This window comes from Diorhabda sublineata, chromosome 5, assembly GCF_026230105.1.
Source record: "Diorhabda sublineata isolate icDioSubl1.1 chromosome 5, icDioSubl1.1, whole genome shotgun sequence".
Classification (NCBI taxonomy): Eukaryota; Metazoa; Arthropoda; class Insecta; order Coleoptera; family Chrysomelidae; genus Diorhabda; species Diorhabda sublineata.
The window spans coordinates 29,449,122-29,472,668 of record NC_079478.1 but is presented as its reverse complement, the minus strand read 5'-3'; the positions used below and the strand labels follow the sequence as shown (position 1 = coordinate 29,472,668).

The 23,547-nt window shown below is 31.4% G+C and overlaps 1 protein-coding gene across 1 annotated transcript in view; it reads left to right on the top strand.

Annotated features, from left to right (window-relative positions):
* Positions 1-460: 460 nt before the first annotated feature.
* The window catches only part of LOC130444709 (protein turtle homolog A-like), a 175,754-nt gene continuing 152,667 nt past the window's right edge, over positions 461-23,547 (top strand). The window contains exons 1-2 of the mRNA XM_056779984.1: positions 461-470; positions 1,641-1,792. Of these exons, the coding sequence (XP_056635962.1) occupies positions 461-470; positions 1,641-1,792 (162 nt within the window). The remainder of the gene's footprint in view (positions 471-1,640; positions 1,793-23,547) is intronic.

The window sequence follows — 23,547 nt, the reverse complement described above, 5'->3', positions numbered from 1 at the left end:
AATATATTCAACAACAATGTGGTAATGGATAAATTTATATTTTACATCTATTTCGAGACTCAGAATACAAACCTTTACTACAGTATTTTTTCAGAAAATATGAGTGTTCAACGTAAAAGAGCACAAAACGTAAATTTACTTCATCATACAAATATTATTTCTAAAAATATTTTTTGGTTAAAGTAAACTGTTATATTTGATATTATAACACTAACAAATAATCGTTTCTTTTCCATGCCTCCTTCTTATTACCAAAATATCACTGCATAATGGAAGACGTTTTGATTATACGAGGGTTGTCTAAAAAGTTTTCGACCAAACACAGAAACAAGAATTTTTTTCCATAATTATTTTGATTTCGCAACATTATCTTCTTTCAAATTCATACACTTTTGTATCAATTCTGTTAGCTTTTCTGAATTAGGAAGCATTAAAAAGACGCAGGGATCTGGTGAACACAATGGGTGGTGGTGAGAGCGATTTGTGAATTCAGCTAGAGTGATCATTGAAGTGTGATAAGGTGCGTTATCCTGATGGTAAAACACTTTCTTTTTCTTCAAAGTAATGTTGCGAAATACTTTACTGTTATAATTATTTTTATCCATGAACACAATCCCATGATTATTCCAAAAAACCGTTGCTATTACTCTTCCAGCCGATGAAACTGTCTTTGCTTTATGGAACAGATTCGGCCTTTGAAATCATCTGTTTTTTAGTTCAGGAGAGTCGTTAATTAATCCAGGTTTCATCTACATATATGTATCGACAATAAAATGAGAGAAGATATCTAGTCATTCTGAAGTCGAAAATAGCAGAGGTCATATGGAAATGAATAAAGCCGGTGTAAGAAATGGACGACTTGTGCTGCGATTAATGAACCACATCGTAAAAGAAAGGCGCCCATTTAAGAGTATGATGCTGGAAACCTTTTCAAAGGATTGCCTTAGATATCGCTGGACCATTTCCGACGAAAGAAAGTGGTAATAAATACATCCTAGTCCTAATAGACTATTCTAAAATGTGGGTAGAAATTTGCGCGGTTCTAAATCAAGTCACAACTATCGGGATGTATTGATGAAGTATTAGTCAGCGTATATGGTGTGCCCTTGAAGGTTCACAGCGATCAAGGAGGAAACTTCGAGAAATCTGTGACCTGCTGGGGATGAAGAAGTCTAGGACAACTGCATAACATCCTCATTCATATGGAATGGTTGAGAGAATAAACAGGACCATTGGCAGATATCTCTCCAAAGTAGTTTCCAGCCACCAGAGAGATTGGGATCAGTATTTATCTCTATTTGCAATGGCTTATCGATATGCTATCAATAAGTGTAGCGGTGTGAGGTTATAACTTCATGTAATAAGACAAATGTACAGTTCTCAAATTCTGATATAATTTTTAATTTCCTTTTTTCAATTAAATCAAAATCGTTTTCTTTTTGAAGGAAATTCTGGTATTTATGTGTTTTATCATGTTATAGATTCCTGATTTTGATCCCGTTATATACATCTCCGTATGTTGTATACATTTTTCATGAAATATAAATTGATATTATACAAGAATTATTGAAAAGATGTTTCTTCGAATGATATGATTCTATCAAATTTCGTTACTTATTTTCATTCATATCCTGTTTCAGTGAGACCACTATGGGTGAGACTTCTTGGTGATAACAAACCTTTGTCAGCTGAACAAACATACGAATTGAGTTGCGAAGTTGTAGGATCAAGACCGGAACCTACAATAACGTGGTGGAAAGGAAGTACTCAAATGAAAAATACACGTGAAACGGTGAGTCAAGTACAATTCATTCAGTAGAAAAATGATGCAACTCAAATAGCGACTATGAGGTAACACTGAAATAATGTGAAGAGGAGGGTTTACTTTATATTGTCTATTTTAAATAGATATGAATTCAATATATCAATCAGATTAAGTTCTTGGATACAACTTGTATTCCAATATTTCGAAAGACCATAGACTGTTTTCAATTCTCACTACTTATTCTATATAACCATTTCTAAGACTTTGGATAATATGATTCAAAGTATTCTTTATTCAATTCAACTTCACTAACATATTCAAATCAAACAAAATTCACTTGTTACTATCAACCCAATATAGCATAGTTAAGGTAGCAAATCTACTTTATATGGTTGCTTCTATTCCATTAATTTTATTCAAATTTTTACTGCTTATATATACACCGCTGTAAGACTTGAAAGAATGTTGGTAATGTCTTGTATAGGGAACATCGATTCGCTATTACATTCACTCGTAACATCACTTCTAATAATCGTAAGATTATATCGGGTTACATCTGGAACATTTTAAAAATAAGACACTTCACTATTTCCTTACATCGTTTTCTTTGTATGTTTTGTGTTATTTTATTTTCATCACTTTACTCGAATGTAGTAATTTCGATACCACCATTTTATTGAGATGTTTTCTCACAATAGAAGATTTGATGTGAGCATTCAGAATCATGAATTTTTATACAAATTCACCATAATTCCGCAAGATTACAATCAATATATCAATTATTTGATGTACCTCATCTAAATCAAAGTACAAGCCGGATATAATTATTACCTTGTTTTAATTCCATACTTCCTATTGTTCAATCATATTTTGAAGTTTCAAACTATCAGCTAATACTTCCCACAACTAGATCGTGTGATACATTATCATACCAGTTTCCTTTTAGAAAATTTCTCATCATAATAGCCTGATTTATAACATTTTTTATGTTTATGCTAATCTTTCTTTTTTATATTTTTCTGTACCAATTTGCCTTGCTCGTTACACATAACTTACTTAAACCATATGACTCAATTACTATTACAATGTCGTCAGAAGAAGATTAACCGTACTCTTAGAGTAACGGAGGGCAACCGACGGCCCGCGAGTCAGCTTCGATCTATGTGAGTATCTATTCCGGCCCTTGATACCTTTTTTCAAATCAGAATTTTATAATACTGTAATTATTCCTAATGAAGATTGACATGTATATATGGATTGAGAACAAGAGGATTGAAGCAACTTTAACCCGATATTTTACAATTCAAATTCCTTTCCCGGAATTTTATAGAAATGTGCCGACTGAACAATTTGCGGATTTGGTTAATGCAAAGTACATTCACTTCTTTTTTGGTTCTACTTATCGTTTTGAACCGCTCTACTGGAAAACAAAGTTTCTGAAATCGAAATAAAGAATTTAAACAACTGACTCGCGTACAGAAAGCTTACGTTTGAGCACCATGCAACTCGAGCCGGACATTAAACAGTTATCAAAGTATATACAGTACCAGAGGTTTTATTAATTAGAATGTGTTTTCTTTTTTACTTTGGATTCTTAAATAATTAATCATGATCTTCAGAATTTTTTCATTTCATACTAATTTATTATAAATGATGTGCGAAATAAATTTAGTTCTCAATTGAATTTAATTTTTATGTTTATGAAAAGAATATAAGCTACAGAAAAAGCTGCTCATCCCTATCTAAAATTGTACAGTTATATAGTTATATGGTCTGGTACCACCACTATTCTCATTAACAAAAAAAATGTACGTGGACCAACGTCAATTTGTAGGGATTTTCAATTCGCCTTTTTAAAAAATTGATACCAGAAACACCACTTTCTAATTCTTTTTTCTGGACCTAATAATCAATGTCAGTCTCTTGATATGAATATAAATAACTTCTTGTTCTTTTAAATTCACAATTGTTATCATTCATTGTAAAAGAATCTAAAAATAGAAAAAAACATTGAAAACTCTTTGCATAGACACGCATGGTCGTTTTGCCCTTAGTCCTCTTTGATGTGCCACTTATTCGGTTAGTCCATGTAACTGCATAGTCTAAAACTGATAAATATTCATGTACTGGTTGTGGAGAGAATATAAGCCCCTTAATCAAAATAGAAAAAATATATAATATATGGAAATTAGTCCCTATTGGGAACGATTTGAAGATATAATATAAATATATAAAAAATATAAACTAAATATCAATAGAGTACATATCTTCTAATCATATTCAGAAGTTTAAAAATATGAGGATTACAAACGATATAACGATACGTACCAAAAGTTTCCGGAAATAAAGTTAAAAATTTATTTATTCAAATATTTTGTCCCTATATATAGGTAACAATAAACACAATTTAAATTATACTAGAAAGGTCATTTTCATCAATTACGCGTAATTTATAATTAACGCGTCGCATGTACTGGATTGATCATTTTACATCAAAGCTCTTGCTCATTTCTGGCTTCCTAATGGTCATCATACACTTTTTAACCAATGTCTGATATTCCTGGCATAGTGACAAGAAGATAGATCCGACCAAAATATTGTTTAGTCATTGGGATGATGTGTATTAATGAAATCAAAGAATTTTTGAAGACATCTTCCTGTATAAATATGTGCGTCCAAAGTCTGACCCCTCACACACCCGATATAAGGACGTTAAATGCCTGCTTGTAATATGGCACACGAGACCAGTTATCTTTTCGGATATATATCTCACGTCATTGAGACAATATTCCATGTGTATGAAATCCATCATTGCCTTCAATTTCAAACGGTGAGAAAGTGAAAAATTTTTCGTCATCCGTTATCACAACTCTATGCTCTATGAAGTGATGTCTTATTAATGCACGGGAGCATATCGGAATTTTACGCAACTTCTCTTTAGTAAATGCTGGACATTTACTCTTTATCTTAAGATCTCGATTGATGATCATGTGGAAAACCCGAAATCGGTGAGACAGCCTTCGAGTAGATGCTCTTAGTTTGTCTTTTGCTCATTCTACCAATCTATTTGACTGGGACTTATACAAAGCTTGGTTTTCCTTGTTCACAGCAGTCACTTTTTGTTTTATAATTGGTCGAAAGTGCAATATTCTGCTCTCTACTAGATTTACAATGTCAGTTCTTGACAACTGTCCAACTAAACTGTATATACTTGTTCGGATAACTAAATTGAAATTTGACAAAAATTAAAATGACATATGAAGATTCAAACTTTATAAAATCTTTATTTTCTATGGTAACTAGATTCGAAGTTATTTAGAATCAAATTGAGGCAATGCATTCTTTCAGAAAACTTTTGTTTTATATCGAAGAATAGGGAGCAAATAAAATTTCATCAAAGTTTCCATATACTATTGCACATAAGCTAGAGTGTAGCATCAGTGGTAAACTAAGATATGATCGAGTGGTGGTTGTTAATAACTTTTTGTTTTGAATGATAACAAAATAGTTCAAACAAACTTCTTTGAAGTATATTCTGTAACCTGTCTCAAAAAAATCTTATTTGACGAATCACTTCTTAACAGAACTTTTTTAAAATGATTAGTAGCTAGTAACGACTAGCCTATATTTAATTCTGGAGCAATCACTCAAATTTATCAGTATAAATAATTTCAGTTAACAAAAATTAAAGTAAAAGTTCCATATACTTCATACTGATACCCGTATATAGTAAAATTGAATGATCGAACAATTATATTATTAATGTATGAAAGGTTTTTGAGAAACATAAAATATTCTTATAACATCACAATAAACTACGCCGTATTACTCCACGCTAAACTCAAAATAACTTTGTTCGCTTTAACATATAACAATATTACTGAGCTAATTTCAACCATTTTGGGCCACAAGTTTTGTTGTAGACATTACACACGTAATTGGCTTTTATTACTTTGGCCCCATTTTCCTCGTTATATGTTTGAATTATTATAACTCGATATTGTGGACGATTACATACATAAAAAAACCCTAATTTTCACCATCGCGTGCCCTGTATTCATAAGTTCATTTTGTTTCCTCTTCATGTTGTTTTCGAATTATTATATTCCATTATAGAGTGGAACAGATCAATTACTCAATGAAAAAGTATCGTTTTTGATACTCTTAATGTTAATATCTTCGAAACATTCATATTCGACACAACTTTAGTCCAGCCTTAATTCGTTAATGACATATAAACCTCAGTTAACTTTACGTGTTATTTGTATTCTACATTTTCAGAGTTCAAAAAGCATAATTGTCAAGATTAGGGTTGAGTTGAGTTTTTGGAGAGATTAGAATATAGATTATTATGTACACATTATTGAAATGTTTGTCCTGTTTAAATCCAAGTTTTAAGCTGCTAAAAATCTGATTAAAACTACATTTTCCCCTCCGCTCGCTTGCTACAAAGTAACTATTCATTTTATAAAATTTTATAAAGTGGGACAAATCGAAACTAATAACAATAGTTCGATCTTTTCGGTCATCACTCCGTAAATTAAGTTTTTCCTGTTAGTTTCTTGAAATATATGTTCTTGAACTTTTCCCTACAAACTTTGTTACGGAAACTCACTCAACCAAATGGCTTTTAAAATCTGCTCTTGGAGCTCGATTCCACGAAAAATTCATCTATTGTAAAGAAGAGATAAATATTTTTTCACTCCACCATACTTTCAAACCACCCTTTAGATTAAAACTTTTAATCTTTTGGAGCATCACATTCAATTCAATGACATTTAGAAATAGTACAATAGGTTCACTTACTTTGGAATTTTTATTATTCAAGTTTTATTCACAACTTCTGCGTTGAACTCCTGCAAATACATTGGAATTCTAGGTACTAGCCTAATGAAAGCTGGAAGAAATATGACAGTGGAGATGATAGGGGAAAATAAGTAATATTGAGTGAAGTAGTTTAATTGAAATATATAAAAATAATCTTTCTATTGGAGTACGTCAATTGTTAACCTTTTGCCGAGCTCAACGCCGTCCGTTGGACGGCAGGCAGGTATTCTCGTTGTTATTAGGAAATGAGAATTTCGACTGACTTTTTGTGTTCTAGTTACTCTACCTGCTACTCATCCCCTGGAACAAGAGGATAAAATTTAATTTCAGTTGTTCAATGAATGGTGAACAGTTAACATTGAAGTGAAACCTGGCAAGTGCCTTCCGTTGCAACCACCAAGTGTTATTTATCTTAAAAATCTGGCTCAATATTTGTGAAAGGCCAGTTTTATGCTAGGCCACACATAAAAACCTCCCCATTGACATTGATCTGAAAACTTTTCTATGCCTGATCAGAAGTTAGTTTCTGATGTCTGTTGACGTCGACTTCTTATATATTCATGTGAATTGGTATCTACTTTTGTCAGATATTGTCGATTAACATCTATTGAAGCCGATTGAGGTCTATTGTCACTTTATATTGATTGATATATTAGTCTTATGATGTCTATTGACGTCAATTCAGATCAAATCTCATCGTTATATATTTAGGTGAGCTGGGGTCTAGCTTTGACAGATATTATCGATTGACATCCATTGAAACCAACTGAGGTAGATTGTCACTTCATTTTTATTGATGTCTTCTCGTGCAATGTCCAATGAAAAGCAACTAAGAGGTTCTTGAGAGCAGTTTATATTGAAAAAATCGAACACAATAAAATCATGTAAATAATATTAAGCATTTGTGTATGGGAAATATTCCAAAATAATATACGAATACTGTTTGAATGCCATAATAAAAATATGATCTTATTTTAAATACATTCATACAATTTAATTGTAAATGTTTATTTATTTTTTCACCTACAAGTCAACAATTTTATAATAATAGGAAATAAAATAACCATTACAAGTGAATTGTTAAGTGAAACCTCATCGTTTACCTGTCTATTCGAATATACAAAACAATGGAATAGTGAAAATAAAATCACGAGAAAGAGCAATTCGTTATATCGGCAAATATATGAATATATTTGGTTTAAACAGATGAACACTAATTCTATTTTGAGAAATAAAAAAATTAATTCTTCCTGTTTGGTTGATTTTCGAATCAGTAAATCTTATCCGTAAACACAATCATGATCTAATGATACGTACATTCTTAAGTACCCCTCAAGAATTTTTGTCATAATTTGTATTAAAATATAAGTTTTATCTCAGATTCTATCTCAATATTTGCACATAAAACTCCCAAAAAATCAACAGATCGTTTCTATTATTCATTAGCACATTTATATAGTATCCAACTATTATACTTTCGAGTCTTATGCCAGAAGCAATAAAATTTTTTTCAAGATCTTCTTACTCAATTATGCTTAAGATTATGTCATATATGAGTGGAACATGGTTATAAATAACATATATATAAAGAAATCCTCTATGTAAGGAATGAACTTCCATCCCTCTGGGGACCAAAAGCCTGTTGTAAAGAATTTCGTTACCTCTTTGTAAGGAATCATGGCTGGCCGGACTGTTCCTCCCTGCCCCATCATAATGCGTTTTTTTTTTCGTTTATATGCAGCTAAAATGTGTTTTGTAAACGACATGTCGAAGAAAAAGTTCCTAACCTCAAACCAGAACCTTGCGATCATAAATGAAATCGAAAGTTGAACTCCGCGGAAATGTGTGGTCGATGAAAGAACTTTCGCAGTTTATTTTGTCTTAGAAAAAAAAGTCAAGCGTGCCCAAACTTCTGAGTGCACCTAGACTATAACCAATGCACTGAAATTTTTCGAATGTAAAATCAGTGATCCATAATCTTTTGATCATATTTGGAATCCCTAGAAACTCATTAAAACTAGTGAAAGTGTCTAATTATCCCAACAATTCAAATTTGTGAGTATTTTAAATTTAGTTTTGAAAGTATATTCAAATATGTATATGTATTTCTGATATACGGTTGTGCCGGGACTTGATGCAATAAAATTCGGGAGTGAGTTTATGACGTGAGAATAATGGCGTGACAAATTTCTTTTACGACTCCTCGTTTATGAGATATAGGCCTTCGAAGCTGCGAAATCAGAACTTATATTTAAGTAAATATTCTAAATTATACATTCAAACATTATCAATTTTTAATGGATGATTACGTATGTTTATATAGTGTGTTAGACGGAATAGTTCTACGGGCTAGGGACGACTCGTATCCAATGGTTCACAATTCGTAACTTTTACAGGACAATCTGTACAGAATAAAGATAGTGAATTTCACTTCTAAATTTTTGCATCCAGTCCCAGAACACCATGTATATTTTTTCCAATTCATTGATACCTCAACCACCTCTACATTGTGAATTTTTTACTATTGGAAACTAAATGTTGGGAAATTTGGATTCAAGGAAAATATAGTTATAAATAAAAAACTCTGGCTTTTGGGATTCCTTATATATATATTCTTAATTTTTATTTTTTAAGTTATACACAGTTTTATGTACTTTTATTTGTTTTACTTCACTTTTACTATAACATCACAATGAAGATATTCTTTATCAGTTGATAGATAAAACTGAACCCGACAGAATAATAGGAAACAAGGCCTTTCACCTCCTTTTTTCGATGTCCAGTATTTCCTTCAACGGTCATTATCATATGCATCATTATTCTGTCTTATCGTAAGTCAGATATGAGGCAGGTGTGATTAATCGAAGGACTTGAATATTAACTACATTACTTATTCAAGTCGATATTCAGAAGAAACATCACTCACAAATCAGATTATGTAGAATATTTTTCATAAAATAAAATCTTATTATTGTCGATAGTGACATAGTGGATAATTTTTCTACATAAAAAAGGTCTGATGAGAATGAATATGATGGATCATGGAAAAGTATATGAAAATGATTAGTGTGTTGAGGACATTTCTCCAATAATACTAAAAGTTACAAAATTATCAAAATTTTCTGAAATCAGCAAACTGATTAATTTTCAATAAACATTTAGTGTCCTCTTATCTCCAAATCATTAATACAATGTATGATAGTATATTCATGATTAAATATTAGAACAACAAGCGGATGTACGATGGAACTATGAATAATTCATAGTTAATACATTAATTTGAGCACGATACGAAAGAACCATAGTTGATTAGATCGACAAATTCTGGACGCTTATTCTACCGACTGCGCCATAGCTTAAAATGTCTACGAAAGTTATAAAGTTTGTTTAGTTTAGCGAAATGTTTCAAAAACCGAGATAATTATTTCATAACGGCGATTATTAACTTCCCAACAGCAATAACTCAAAACTTTGTACAGAAAATTACATAATAATTTTTATAATACAACTCGACCTCTTTTCGGTGACAATTTTTGCAATTTTAATTAGCTAGGAAACCCATGCGACCTACTCAAAAACTTTCCAAATTACTCTACACCCGTGTGTATACAGTCGACAAAAAAAAACTAATAAATCAAAAAAGTGCCTCTTAAAAGATATACAAAGTGCTCCGGAACTTGATGCGAAACAATCGGAAGTGAGTAGATGACGTGGAAATAATGCTGTGACATCAGAAACATTTTCTCATACGACCTCCCATTTCTGAGCTATAGGCATTTGAAGTTGCGAAATCAGACCTTATATTTGAATATATTTTCTATATTATACATTCGAACATCATAAATTTTCAATGGATGATTTGATTACGTATGTCTATTTAGAGTGTTTGGCGGAATAAATATTTCTAGGGCTGGGGGCGGCTCATCCTGATAGCGAAAATTAATATTTTCATCGATTTAGTTTAGAAGGTAAGTAGATTTTTAGATCGTTGTACATGCCAAGGAAACTGCAGAAGTTCCTCTTGGAAAATCCTATGAATAGTTGTCGTTGATACTTTAAATTGTAGTATAATTTTGTGTACACTAGCATAAAACCGTATCTAAAGCACTGTGCCCTTTTTGGTAGGGCACTTCCTAAAATATCGTTTTATAAAAAAAATAGGAAAACTAGTTTACTAAAATTTATGTAGACAAACCTGTTTGTGATCAGGTATAATTCTGCCCGGAAAGCGTTCAGAATACAACCTTTTGGCCTCTGACGAGATGCCAGAAGCTAAATCATACATCAAATGCCTGTCGACATATTCAATAAATATAAATTCTACCATATTGAAACTTTGAATACGATGCAATAATTTGATGAAAGGTTTTAAAAAGATTAACAGCAAACTGACATTAACAAATAAGTCCCTTGCAATTTTTAATTGAATATCATGTATCTCATATGACATTACTCTACCAGATGAAAAATAATTACTAATCTGTGTAGTATTTATTTATTCAGTATTCATCCAGATATATTTGATTGTTTTTAATACCTCCTTCAAGTAATTTCAATACATAATTATGATTTATGATAATTTTATTCAGAATTTCTCTTTATAGCAAACGGTTTCCTTGGCATGTGCAATAATCTAAAAATCTAAATATCTCCTAAACCATAAATTTTATAGAGTTAAACAAAAAGTACCTTTATGCTGGAAAATCGACTGGAAAAGTTACTGATTGTTAACTATCAGGCAAAAGCCGCCTTTGGTCTTCAGGTAGTACTGAATTTTTTGCAACAAGTCAACAAATCTCGGAACACCCTGTATAAGTGAGATAAATACTATGAAATATGGTTTAAGTGGAAAAATTAATTTCAATGTCTTAAATCATAAAATTCATATCATCAGTTGATAAATAATTCTGATATTATCGGTATTATGTGATAGTTCACTAATTCTAATTTTATAAATGTCTGCTCCTAGTATCCCGCTCCAAGTAACTTGGTTGATTAACTGTACCACAGTGTACTTTTAATCATAATTTACACTTGTTCGATGAGAGTTGATTCTGGTAATTATGGTAAAACATTAACCCTAACTTCATAGTTAACGGGCACTACGTAGACGTGCGTTATCATGCTGGAAAAGGATTTTGAGACACCCATTCAAATTACAGAATAAAGGATAAAAGGATAACATCAACATAACGCTCAAGTGTTATATTACCTTGGCTATCGTGTCGCCCCAAACCATGGCCTCAACATTTCTGAGCACTTGTCTTAACGGAATCTTACATTTCTACATTCATTATGCAAATCTAAACAGAATCGAGCTGTAACGTTAACGATGGTGATTCGTAGTCAAAGGACGTTATGAAAAGAAACGAAGGTGAATGTCTATCTAATCTTCTTCTTCAGCAAAATATACTTACTGTGTACGAGGTCCAGCTATTAAATAACGAGACTGCGTGCCTAGGGGACGCCCTAGACGGGTGGGGTAAAACATGAATAGTGCGTTGGATATCTACATATCTTGTCTATACACGTCCCAAAACACGTTTCCGTTAATATTATGATATTTGTGCAGTAGCGCTTTGAAACGAACGAACGAACGATTTGAGTCTAAAGACTCTCACCAAAGAAAACTTCCAGCACTCCCTCGATCAATGGGGAAAAGTATGGGAAAGGTGTGTGGCAAGGGAAGGGGAGTATATTGAAGGGAATCACTCTAATGTAGAATAATTTTTAAAATAAAACCCTTTTTTGTAACCAATCTCGTTATTTAATAGCTAGATCTTGTATTTTAAATACATGCTACACGTTGGAATAAGAAGTAAATATGTAAATAAATTTTATTGATGAAAAGTGTGAAATAAATGAATTAGTAAAAAAACGTTCACCATACTGTTCCTTGAAAATGAAACAAAAATATTGCAAAGCGTCACAAAAACAACTCATTTCCACTTAAGCTGTGATTGTGTGAAATAAATTTTTTGCACATTCAGTCATTTTGGAAAAGACGTCGGACCTGATCGATCTAGTTGTAATAAAAACCATGACAAACGGTCGAACATTCAATAATATCAATCTAAGTCGCTTTAGAACCCTTTGTGCCAAACAACATTTATATTAGAACTTGATATTTGCTTTTCCTCTAGGTGAGGAATATGTGTAGAGAAACTCGATTAGACGCTTTCCGATAAAGATATAACTAATGGTAGTTTTTAGCGTTTTTGGAAATGATTATCAATCAATGTCAAAAACTTTTATTTGGGTGTTTATATTGATAGAGTCGACAAATGGATCGAGAAGCGTACAGGTGTACTTCCGATTTTTTCCGACTAATTCGCAGGGATGGGAAAACTGTAATTAATATTCTTAAAATAGTCTTTCACGGCTATATTATAATTAATTGTGACTGTTAACTGTTGTTATTGCATTGAAATTAGTAGATTTCGAACATAATTATGGTCACAATTCAATGATTTTGGAATATTGGCTCTGATTTTTCTCCAATCTTCATTTTGATCACACATAATGAAAAAAAGATAAAAAAAATCAACAGATTCATTACTGTCAATTTTTTTCTTGAAAAAGAGAGAAAATGTAGACTCTTGTTATACTTTTGAAGGAACTATCTTTTTTAGTAAGCAGTAATCATCGAATAATTTCAGCTATCCTGTTACTTTTCCTTCATTACTTTTTGCACCTTTTTGAAGTGCTTTCCCTTATTATAGTTTCCTGAAAATCTGTCGAGATAACATGTTTTGCAAAAAGTTATTTATAATGCGAGCTTCAGTTATTTTGATCCTTTAAAGTTTACAGTAAATATTGTGATACTAATACAAAACATTTTGAATTTACCTACATTTGAAGAATTCCTTGGAAGTCACACATCTTGTTGATAATGAAGTATGTTGTTCTATACAACCCATATCTAGAAATAACATTGCAATATAAATACAGTAGGCAAGCTCCTATCCTTTTTTTCAGACTTAAAACACAGTTTTTCTCCTTGTTTTGATAAAGATCACTGACACTTTTTTGAGAATACCCCTATTGCACCAATGTTTCACTCTCATACTCCCTTTAACTTGTAGATTCTACAAATTTCTGTAAATTTGAAATATTCTCCATTATCACAAACAGAACCTTATGTAGGCTGTAAGTTAAGGTATCTCTTCGTTTGATTGCAATTGAAACATTCTTCATCTACCACTGAAAAGTAAATATCATAGAAATAATTAAATGCCTCATAAAGATCTTAGAAATAGTAGAAATATATCATAAAGACTGAATATGGGATTCACACATCTGGTTATAATTTTCAGATGAATTTCCTTGGCAAAGTCTGTGATATATTCTTATGTTCGCATTAATATTAAGAATATAAACAAATATAACAAAATAAAAAAGGGTTTTACTCCTCGTGATGAGCTCATGTTCCAAAAGGGAAGAAAAAGTATAAGAAGTAATAGTTAAAAATTATAGATAATAATTAGATGTTTTTCTTATTTATTTAAACTGGCGGGGTAAATTTATAAACACTGTCTTTTCCTCACTTGATTCATTTAAATACTTCATACTACACTAAACTAAGTTATATAATTAACTTATCACTAATAGTCAACTCACTGATAGACCTTCCTAGAAATTAGTTGAAAAGAAACAAATTCTCTGCTCTGATAAAAACCTATATAAAAACAAACATCAAACGAATTCCGAGGTGTATGAAACGTATATCAAACGTGACGCGCGTTCGCCGAATTTTAGAATTTCATCATAACCGGACATGATCGACTTCATGTCGGGGCGAATACGTAACAATAATATATTTAGAATTGATGATTGATTGATGATATAAAAAATGTTTAGGTTACGAGTGAGCAAAAATCAAAGAAAAAATGATGCTCCATCAGAAACATGTAAAAAGATTTTATCTTTAGCAAACGGTGAATATTAACAAAAATGTTAATTCATAAAAGGAAGTTTTCATGAAAAATAAACCAAGAAAAATATCAATTTCACTTATTTAATGATTTTGTCTTCATTATTTCTGGACAATTCTCATGATAATTGGATTATGAAATGAAAAATGATGTCATTTGATGTTTATCGATGTCTTATGATGTCTATTGACGTCGATTCACGTCAATTCATGTCATTTGAGGTCAAAGGGACAATAGGATCACATTTTGGTTAATTTCATAAATTTTCCCAATAATGCCCAAAATTTTTTCGTTTTCGGCTCTACAGGAATAAAATTCGACGGCGAATGGACGGACGAAAGTATTTATTTTGTAGAAAACCACATAAAACATTATAACGGATACAAAAAATCAAACTTATGTTGTATTTCTGCAATATATGCGTCCTATTCCATACCGGGTTTCATCGTTTGCAGTTGATAAGGAGAAGAAAGCTGAAAACATATTTCAGAATCACACTTCGTAAAAATTTAAAAGTATATAAAAAATGAAACAATAGGGGTCGAGGCAAAAAATGTTTGAAATTATGAAAGTAGAATTTGGTAATAATAGAGAATTTATTATAAAAATTAACCGTTAAACCTAAACTATTTCTTGGAAGAGGTAAGATATTCATGAAATATAAACACCCACACTTTTGGTACTGTTCCTTTTTTTTATTTTTCAGTACACTTTCTATTCTTTATAAAGTATGATTCTCATAATATTCTATTGATCAAAAGCGTGCAATACCTGAAAGCTTACAGCAAAATTTCTTGCAAACTGCCTTAGATTTCGTCAATTTTTATTATTATCCCACTGCATATTTAATTTCTTAATATATTTCCTTCCCTCTGCATTGATCTAGAAATTGAACAAGCAAGTAGAAATAGCACATTTTGTTGCTGGAATATTCTATCATATTTTCTAAAATATGATGTTATTTTTGAAATTTCAGTAATTTGGAGTTTCTACAACGCCTATCTAGATACATACTTTCAAAATAACATATCATAATTTCCAGCTTTATTTTTCTTGAAAATCTCTTAGCTTAGGGACTAAATCTTTCATATATTTCCTAAGAAGTGATTTTCCTAAATACATTTCTGAAAATAAAATTGCACGTTTTTTACAAGCTTTATATTGACAGGACTGTGAAAAAGAATGTGCTCACAGTTTTTGTCTTATCGACAGAATTCACATTAAAATTCCTCTGTCAACCCTATCCCTTTCAGATTTTTGACGTATTAACAGTATGTATATGAACAAAGATACATTTTAGAATATATAGCATACAGGAATGTGATCTATTAGATGATTGCTTATGTAGAATCACTGTCTTTATTTGGAATTACACTTTTTCCATAATTATTACTGGAAATCTGATTGGATGATATATTTTTCTAACCAAATAAGAATTATTATGTTTTCAGATTCAATAAACGTATTTCACATCAATCTTTACACATAAGATTTATTTGAAAATGCAACTATCTGACCATTAGGGTAGAGAATGGCTGATGCAGAAAAATCTGAGTGCTCATAACTAAATCGAGTGAAAAATTTTCCAATTTTCTTTGCCATTACCTTGTCTCGGATTATTCACATATGACGGTGCTTTGTCATTACTTACATTATATTTAACTGTCTTTTTATCATAACGTAGAGTAGGAATGGTTTTATCTCTCTGAGCTCAAACTCGTATAAAGTTTACAATAGAATAATTTGTATGCGAAAATTTCAAAGAAATATTGTTTGTGAGACATGGAATACATTGAAATGACGCTATCATCAAATACAATTTAGGAATTGTTGTTTTCACGACTTTCAATGAAATTATTGAATTCATTATACAATTTACTTTAGCAAAAGCTTCCTATTTGCATCATTTCTTCAATTTGGACTTTTCTAAACACTTATAACGTTTGTATATAAAAAAAATCATTTTATTGAGAAGAAGCGGGCGTTAGACCAATAATGGAAGAAAGAAGAAACTCTATATCGCCATAAATGAATTTTATATAAGAAAATCTCGAACTATAATGAAAATTTACCTGCAAACTCAAATATCGTTTGGAACTTGATGAAACTTATAATTGATAATTAGCTGTAGCCCATTTTCTAGTAAAATCCTTCCTACGTAGACGAGCTCCCACTTTTTCTATAACAGGTGTCTACAGTTTAACAAACTATGTGGTGTTTTTGCCTTTTTAACATAGCCACGGCACTGACCCTGGAATATTTGACAAGTGATTAAAATATTTCTTATAAGTGAACAGTGCATCGAATTCAATGTTCAACGACTCAAAAAAATATTGAGTCATTGAATATAATTAAGATATAGTCGATAACTGTCAAGAAGAATCGAGTAACAAGAAGAGCGATTGGAGCTTCTGTGTTGTGACTAAAAACAGAAAAATATACGTTCCGAAGGACCATAAATAGGTTATACTAAACACTTTTCAACTTGGGTGGTTAGTAATCAATATTTAACTTGTATAGAAATGAAACTTGACACTATTCCATTTTGACTTGTTAACTATACATGATTTGACTTCGACTCCGTAGTCGTATCAAAAAAACGAAAAATGAGGTCCGACGTGAACTTAAAAATGCACAAACATGTAGTACGTTCAAGGCAAAATGTCTGATACGATTCGAACTTGGATTGTTAGATATAACACCATTTTGTTCGGCCATGACGATTATTTAATAGTTTCTAATGACAAGAACACAATAATTGATTTATCAATTAATCAGATCCTTACAAAAATAATTTTTAAAGAAATTATAATTAGTGTTTCGGGAATTAGTAGCATACAATCTGTGTTTGGATAGAGCGAATTCTGAAGTTTAACTCTGTGGTACTTGAGAGCCAGTATAACAGAATATGTAAGACAAATATAGTAAAGTTGGTTAAAAGATAACAGTTAACATTACATAAGGACATTACATAATTGACACTTTCAGTCAATTTAAAATAATATATGCTTAGATCTAAGCAATGAAATACTAGTAGACGTTACAAATAATAATCGGTACGGAAAGCATTTGTATATTTTATAACAGTGCAATAAATCAAAACTACTCCATGCATTCTTAAATGCTTATATAAATGCAGAAAACAGGAGCGTCATCTATTATGAAAATTGACATCCGAAGAATGCATTTCAAGACGAAAACAAGTAATATTATAATGTTCAGTTCTCATAACTGTTCAAGATAAAATACCAACTATTCATAACAAAACACTTGAAGCGCTAGATAATAGATTTTGGTGTAAACAACATGTTTACATTTAAACTTATTGTTGTTATTCAGTGATCCAAACACAAAAATGTCGATTTTGGAGAAAAATATCCTAATCAATTTATTAAAAAGCAGTTAATGTGTTGTTTATCGTTGAGAATGTAACTCCTTCACTAACTTTCAAGTTAGTGCTAGTGAAATAAAGGATATATAGATAATGAATGATAGGTCAACAATATGTTTCAGTTGATAAATCGTCTTGAAATTTGATATATTTCAATAAAAAAGCTGTTATTATCCTTTTGTGGAACAAACTGCAATATAAAATGGTACATTGTCATGGTTTGCCAAAAAATATGTAAAAAGTGCAAAAAAGCTTGTAAGGATGTTTAGTACAGTTTAGTACGCTAAGATGTAGAGCACACGAGTGTTCGAATTTTTTTCGAGTTCTTCAATAATATCCATAAAGTAGTTGCTTTTATTTCGTAGCACTAATTTCTCAACATCTTATTCCTGGAGTTTCTGTGAATGTGACTACAGCTGAGGGTGCTGTTGAAGATCCTGGCTGTGGAGAAAGAGATCGTTTTATGAGCCCGGAATGTGAAGAGTTTTATTGATTTCAGCTTACATTTTATATCTTATTATAATGGTTTTAAAAGTGATTACTTGCCACTGATGGTTAAACATATTTAGGCAGTTCAGGAAAGAAGATGGGGACAGCCTGATTAAGCAAACAAACGTGTGACATATTATCAGTCTTGTAGAGAGAGAAATGCTTTATTGTCTAAAAATTGTTACAATTTGTAGACAAAAGCTTATAGAAACTATAAAACAATTATAAAAATAACTAAATAAAGGAAGAGTAAAATAAAATTTCAATATACAGAAGAAAACCACAAAGAGTAACAAAATTATAGGTAATGGTAAAAGGTAATTATAGAAGTCGTTTACAGAGTAGAAGGCAATTTCCAGTAAATATGCTCACAAATTATTGCGGAATGCGGAAAATATGATATCGATTTGATTTAATTTGGCAAGTGATTGTGCCTTCTTTGCATTGTAAAATATTGAGCCCTCAACTAATTCTGAACGTGGAGCAGGTAGGTAAAGCTCCGCGTTCTTAAGTGAATAGCCGTCCCTGAAGTGAGCCCTGCTGTTAAGTCTGAGTAAATATCTAACAGTTCTCTTTTGTAGTTTGAAGATTCAATAAGGGCATAAACTAATTATGAACGTGGAGAAGGTAGGTAAAGGTCGTGCTCCGCGTTGATAGCCGTGCAATGAACTTTCTGAAATTGGAGAAGCGAGCTTATGAATTAGGATAACGAATTCAAATATGAATAAGGAAGGAAGAGTCAGAATTTTTAAAGAAGTCCTCCACTACATGTACCCCAGAAAGAGAGGGAATATTGGAGATGAGACTCAATAAAGGCATAATAGTCTGTTAAAGAGGAGGATAAGTTTAGTTCTTTGGAAACTGATCTCAGCGCAAAGCAGGAAGTTCATTTTCTAGAATTTTACACATTCAACGACGTCAATGGTGGTGTTATTCAATAAAAAAGGTAGCAATGTATTTGCATATGATAAAACGTTGAGACAGAGAAGATTAGAATCGCACAATGATTTAATGGTGATTAGGTCACTAGATATGGTCCTATGAAGTGCCGTGAGATCAGGGTTGCTCCAAGAGAAGCTAGTATCATCTGGAAAAAGTTATATTTCACCACTGATGTCTAGATAGGCGTTTATAAACAGATGAAACAAAATAGGGCCTAGCATTGAGCCTTGGGGAACTCCTCATTCAATTGGCTCGTTATATGAACCCTTATAAGCTGAACTAGAGCTACATTTGATCAAAATCAAAATTTTCATATTTTTTATCTACGTTTTACGTCTTTCCACATCTTTAGGACAACTGTAACATTTTAAGAAATTTTTAAAAGTGAAAATATACATTTTTATTCATGTAACTGACAATAAACTGCCACTGGTCTAATTTGTATCATAATAATAGTATTTTATGCCACGAACTTGTGTCGTAATGGATTAATTGAAATACAGGTACTGCATTATAAAATACTATAATTGAAGAATTGGAGTAGAAAAATATATATTTAACGAAAAACATTTGAATATGAATTAGATTATCTACGCCACGGTATAGTTCTTTAATATTATAAGCTAAATATGAAATTTTCAGTTAAAATTATTGGAATAACAAATGAAAGTAGCTTTAATAGTTTAATATCTTCATTTGTTTAATATGTATAATATATCCTTGTCACAATGAAAATAATTTTCAAACAATGAGAATAAATGATTACTAATAATCGAAGAATGCATACTATAATCATGAATTAGCTGTGAAACGATATTACCTGGTAATTTTTTTGGCTATGACTTCTACAGCCGACAGCACAACAGTTTAGAATTATAATAAGTGTAAAATAAATTCGAAAAATAAAACTTTTCAGTTAGAAAATCATTAAAGCTTCATGTCGTCTATTTGCTTTGTTTTCCATAAATAAAATAGCAGACTGATTAGTTTTGTCCCTTCCTTACTAATCTAACGTTACATAATGTATGGATGTTTACCCGTCACAATCTATGAAAACGTTTGCCAAAAATTTCCAAGAATCTGTTACAAGAACCGCTCTAAAACGACTTTGTTCGAACTTAAAACTTCACAACTATTTCATTCCCCCACTTCTTCTCTGCCTTTGTTTTTAAACTAAAACTAGAGTAGTGTATTTTTAGTTACTTGATCACTATTCTTTTCTTTCATGAAATTTTATTCTTCTAAATTGATATTTTTACCTAAAATACCTGATTTTATTGAATGAAATCTAAGAAATACTATCGCCAAGTTCTCCTTATTTCTCCTTACATAGTTTCTCATGCTGTATCAAACGCAGCTGTATATATGTTCAAAAACCGAAAACGGCCAGTGGCTGTTCTGACAAAACAAGAATGAAATTATTTTAGATTTCGAAGGCGTCATCTCACGTAATTTAATGCTGCTTATTAATAATTATTTGGTAAAAAAGTAGTACAACAGTCATTATATATATTTTCTATCCATATAGTCAATAGTTAATATAACTAACCTAACCTATTCTAATCTAGCCTAACCGAACCTAACTGCGTCAAACATGAAGTTCAATGCAATTCAAAATGCCACAACTATTCCTCATGCAAAAACAAATAGGTAGATATGCAGCGAAGATTGATTTTAGTAATATACGTTTTTACATTATAATGACTATTAATAATTTATATCATCTATTGACTATAAGGACATAAAACATATATAATGAGTGTTGTACTACTTTTTTACCATATAATTATTAATAAGCAGCATTTTACGTGAGATGACGTCTTCTAAATCCAAAATAATTTTATACTGGTTCTGGCTCATCTTTCAATTGAAGTCAAAGACAAATGTGCCAACATAGAATTTAATGGGATAAAGGATACATGTTCTAAAAGTTTTAAAAGTGTAACAAATCTTTAGAGCTATTACCGACAATCTGGAAACGGCCATTCGTTAAACTTCTTTCTTCATTTAATTAAAAATGTGTGAAGGAAAAACCAAATTAGATTGTTATCTACCAGAAAATACGATTCTAAAAACCTAATTAATTTTTTTTCACTTAGAAAACCTGCTAGGATCGTAAAAACAAATGAAGTCGTTAGCGTATTATGCCATGAGAGTTCTGGCTTAATTGTATAATTAAAGGTCGGGATGACTTCCAGATATGGCAAAAACTATACCCTCTCGAGTAGATTGCCCTTAAAGAGAACCGAAAAATTTAAAAATACATAGGGCGCATTGATTAAACAAACGGAATCAGAAATTGTAACGAAAGTCGAGTTCGAATTATATTTATGTGAATCCAAGATTTTTCATGGTTAATATGGCTTTTATTGTGATACAGTGGTTCATAAATGTCTATGTTCAGATTTTAATTTCGTAGAATGCCATTTTTGCGATCACTTCAAATGGAAAATAAACCAAATTCAAATAAAAAATCAGTTTAAAATATCAAAATGTAGGACAACTGATGGTCCTTCAAAAGAAAAATGGAATGAGATATATATTATGGAGTAAAAACAAAGAAAAAAAGGTTTGTAATCCCCACAGATTAATGACATAATATGTAACATGGAATTAAACGTCTAAAATCCAAACAAAACGGAAACTGGATGTAAGTCTGCTAAATTGCTAAGGGAAAGTGGTTCATCAAGCAGGAAAACAGAAATCTACACATATAGCAATACAACTTTGGAAACTATAGTGACAAAAACAAGTGGTAGTGAGTCGTCGTGAAGCAACCTCCTGGATTCGTGACACGGAGGTACAGTCTGCTACAAAGTGGAAAGAAACTCTGTCTGCTTCTACCTATGAAACTGTTAAAAGGTCAAACAAAAGTAACCCATAGGGATTTGGCCAATGATCGATGAAACGAAAAAAAAAAAACAAAATCAGAATCACAAATCACCCAACCGGAAGCACATTGGAGTGATTATTGGCAATTGTACAGTTGGTGAAAGATAACGGACAACAACTGTAACGAAGAAAAAGAGAGGATCGAGAAATAATTAGAAAAAGAAAAAGTGAGATTCTGAATTTGAAATGCTTAGAAATAATACAAAATAGGAGAAAAGATTGGAGTCAACTAATTTTACACATTGGAGAATAGACTACAATAAGCTTCGGGAACAGGGTGAACATTGGCCGATCAAAATCGAGGTTCCCCCTTTCAGCGTAATCTAAGTCTGTTAGGCTTATTGGGACAGCTACTATCCGTTTAGCGTCAATACTGCAACTCATTAGCGCGTTTCGACTTCTTAGAGCTATTCATTGACAAGAATGTCTTCACCTGTATGGGCGAACCTCTCTTTTAGTCTTTTTTACCCGGTATAGATATTTAGGATTTGTTGTTAAAAGTGAAGATAAATTACGTGTACCTTGATTTGACATTTATGACTCTCTGTAGAAAAACAAGAATATGTAAGTTGCTATTTGTAGAGTAGCTTTTTCTGTAACACTAAATGACGCGCTGTTTCGTTGAATAAATCACATAACATGATAAACAACTCGGTATGAGCTTCATCCTTGTCAAAATACAATTATTCAATAACAAAATGTTTTTTGTAATGGTACTTGAATAATCCTCATTATTTTCTCATATTGTTAACGTAATTTGACAAAACGAGGTATACAAACATTTTTATTCGAGTTATGGAGAATTCCAATTTTTTCATCGAGAAACATATGCGAGTCATTGGATTTCTTCCATAACAATGCCCGTATTTCATTTTCTTTGTATTAGAAAATTCTTTGTATTAGCCTTAATATCAATATGATTGCTCGACTTGAGAATAAAGTTGTTCGGTTTTTCTAAATTGATGGGAACCTTTCTTTAAGCGATATAGAAGTACTTCGTTATCCATTTTATATATGGATTTGGATGATCAATTATGTCTATATTATTATTGATATCACTGGTCCCCCTCGTAAATAAATTGAAAAATTGTGAGTTGATTGAATAATATTCAAAACTTGAGAGGTGAAGAAAGAAGTTTTCATTGCAGAACTCAGAATATTTTCGTTCATTACCTTTAATACTTGCGAAAGATTTGCCACCACAAAGTTTAAATGATCATTTCTGATTACATAACGCCATGAAGCTATGATGAGATTCAAGTCAGGACATATTGAAGCTAAAGGTGAGATATTTTCTCTTGTATTCT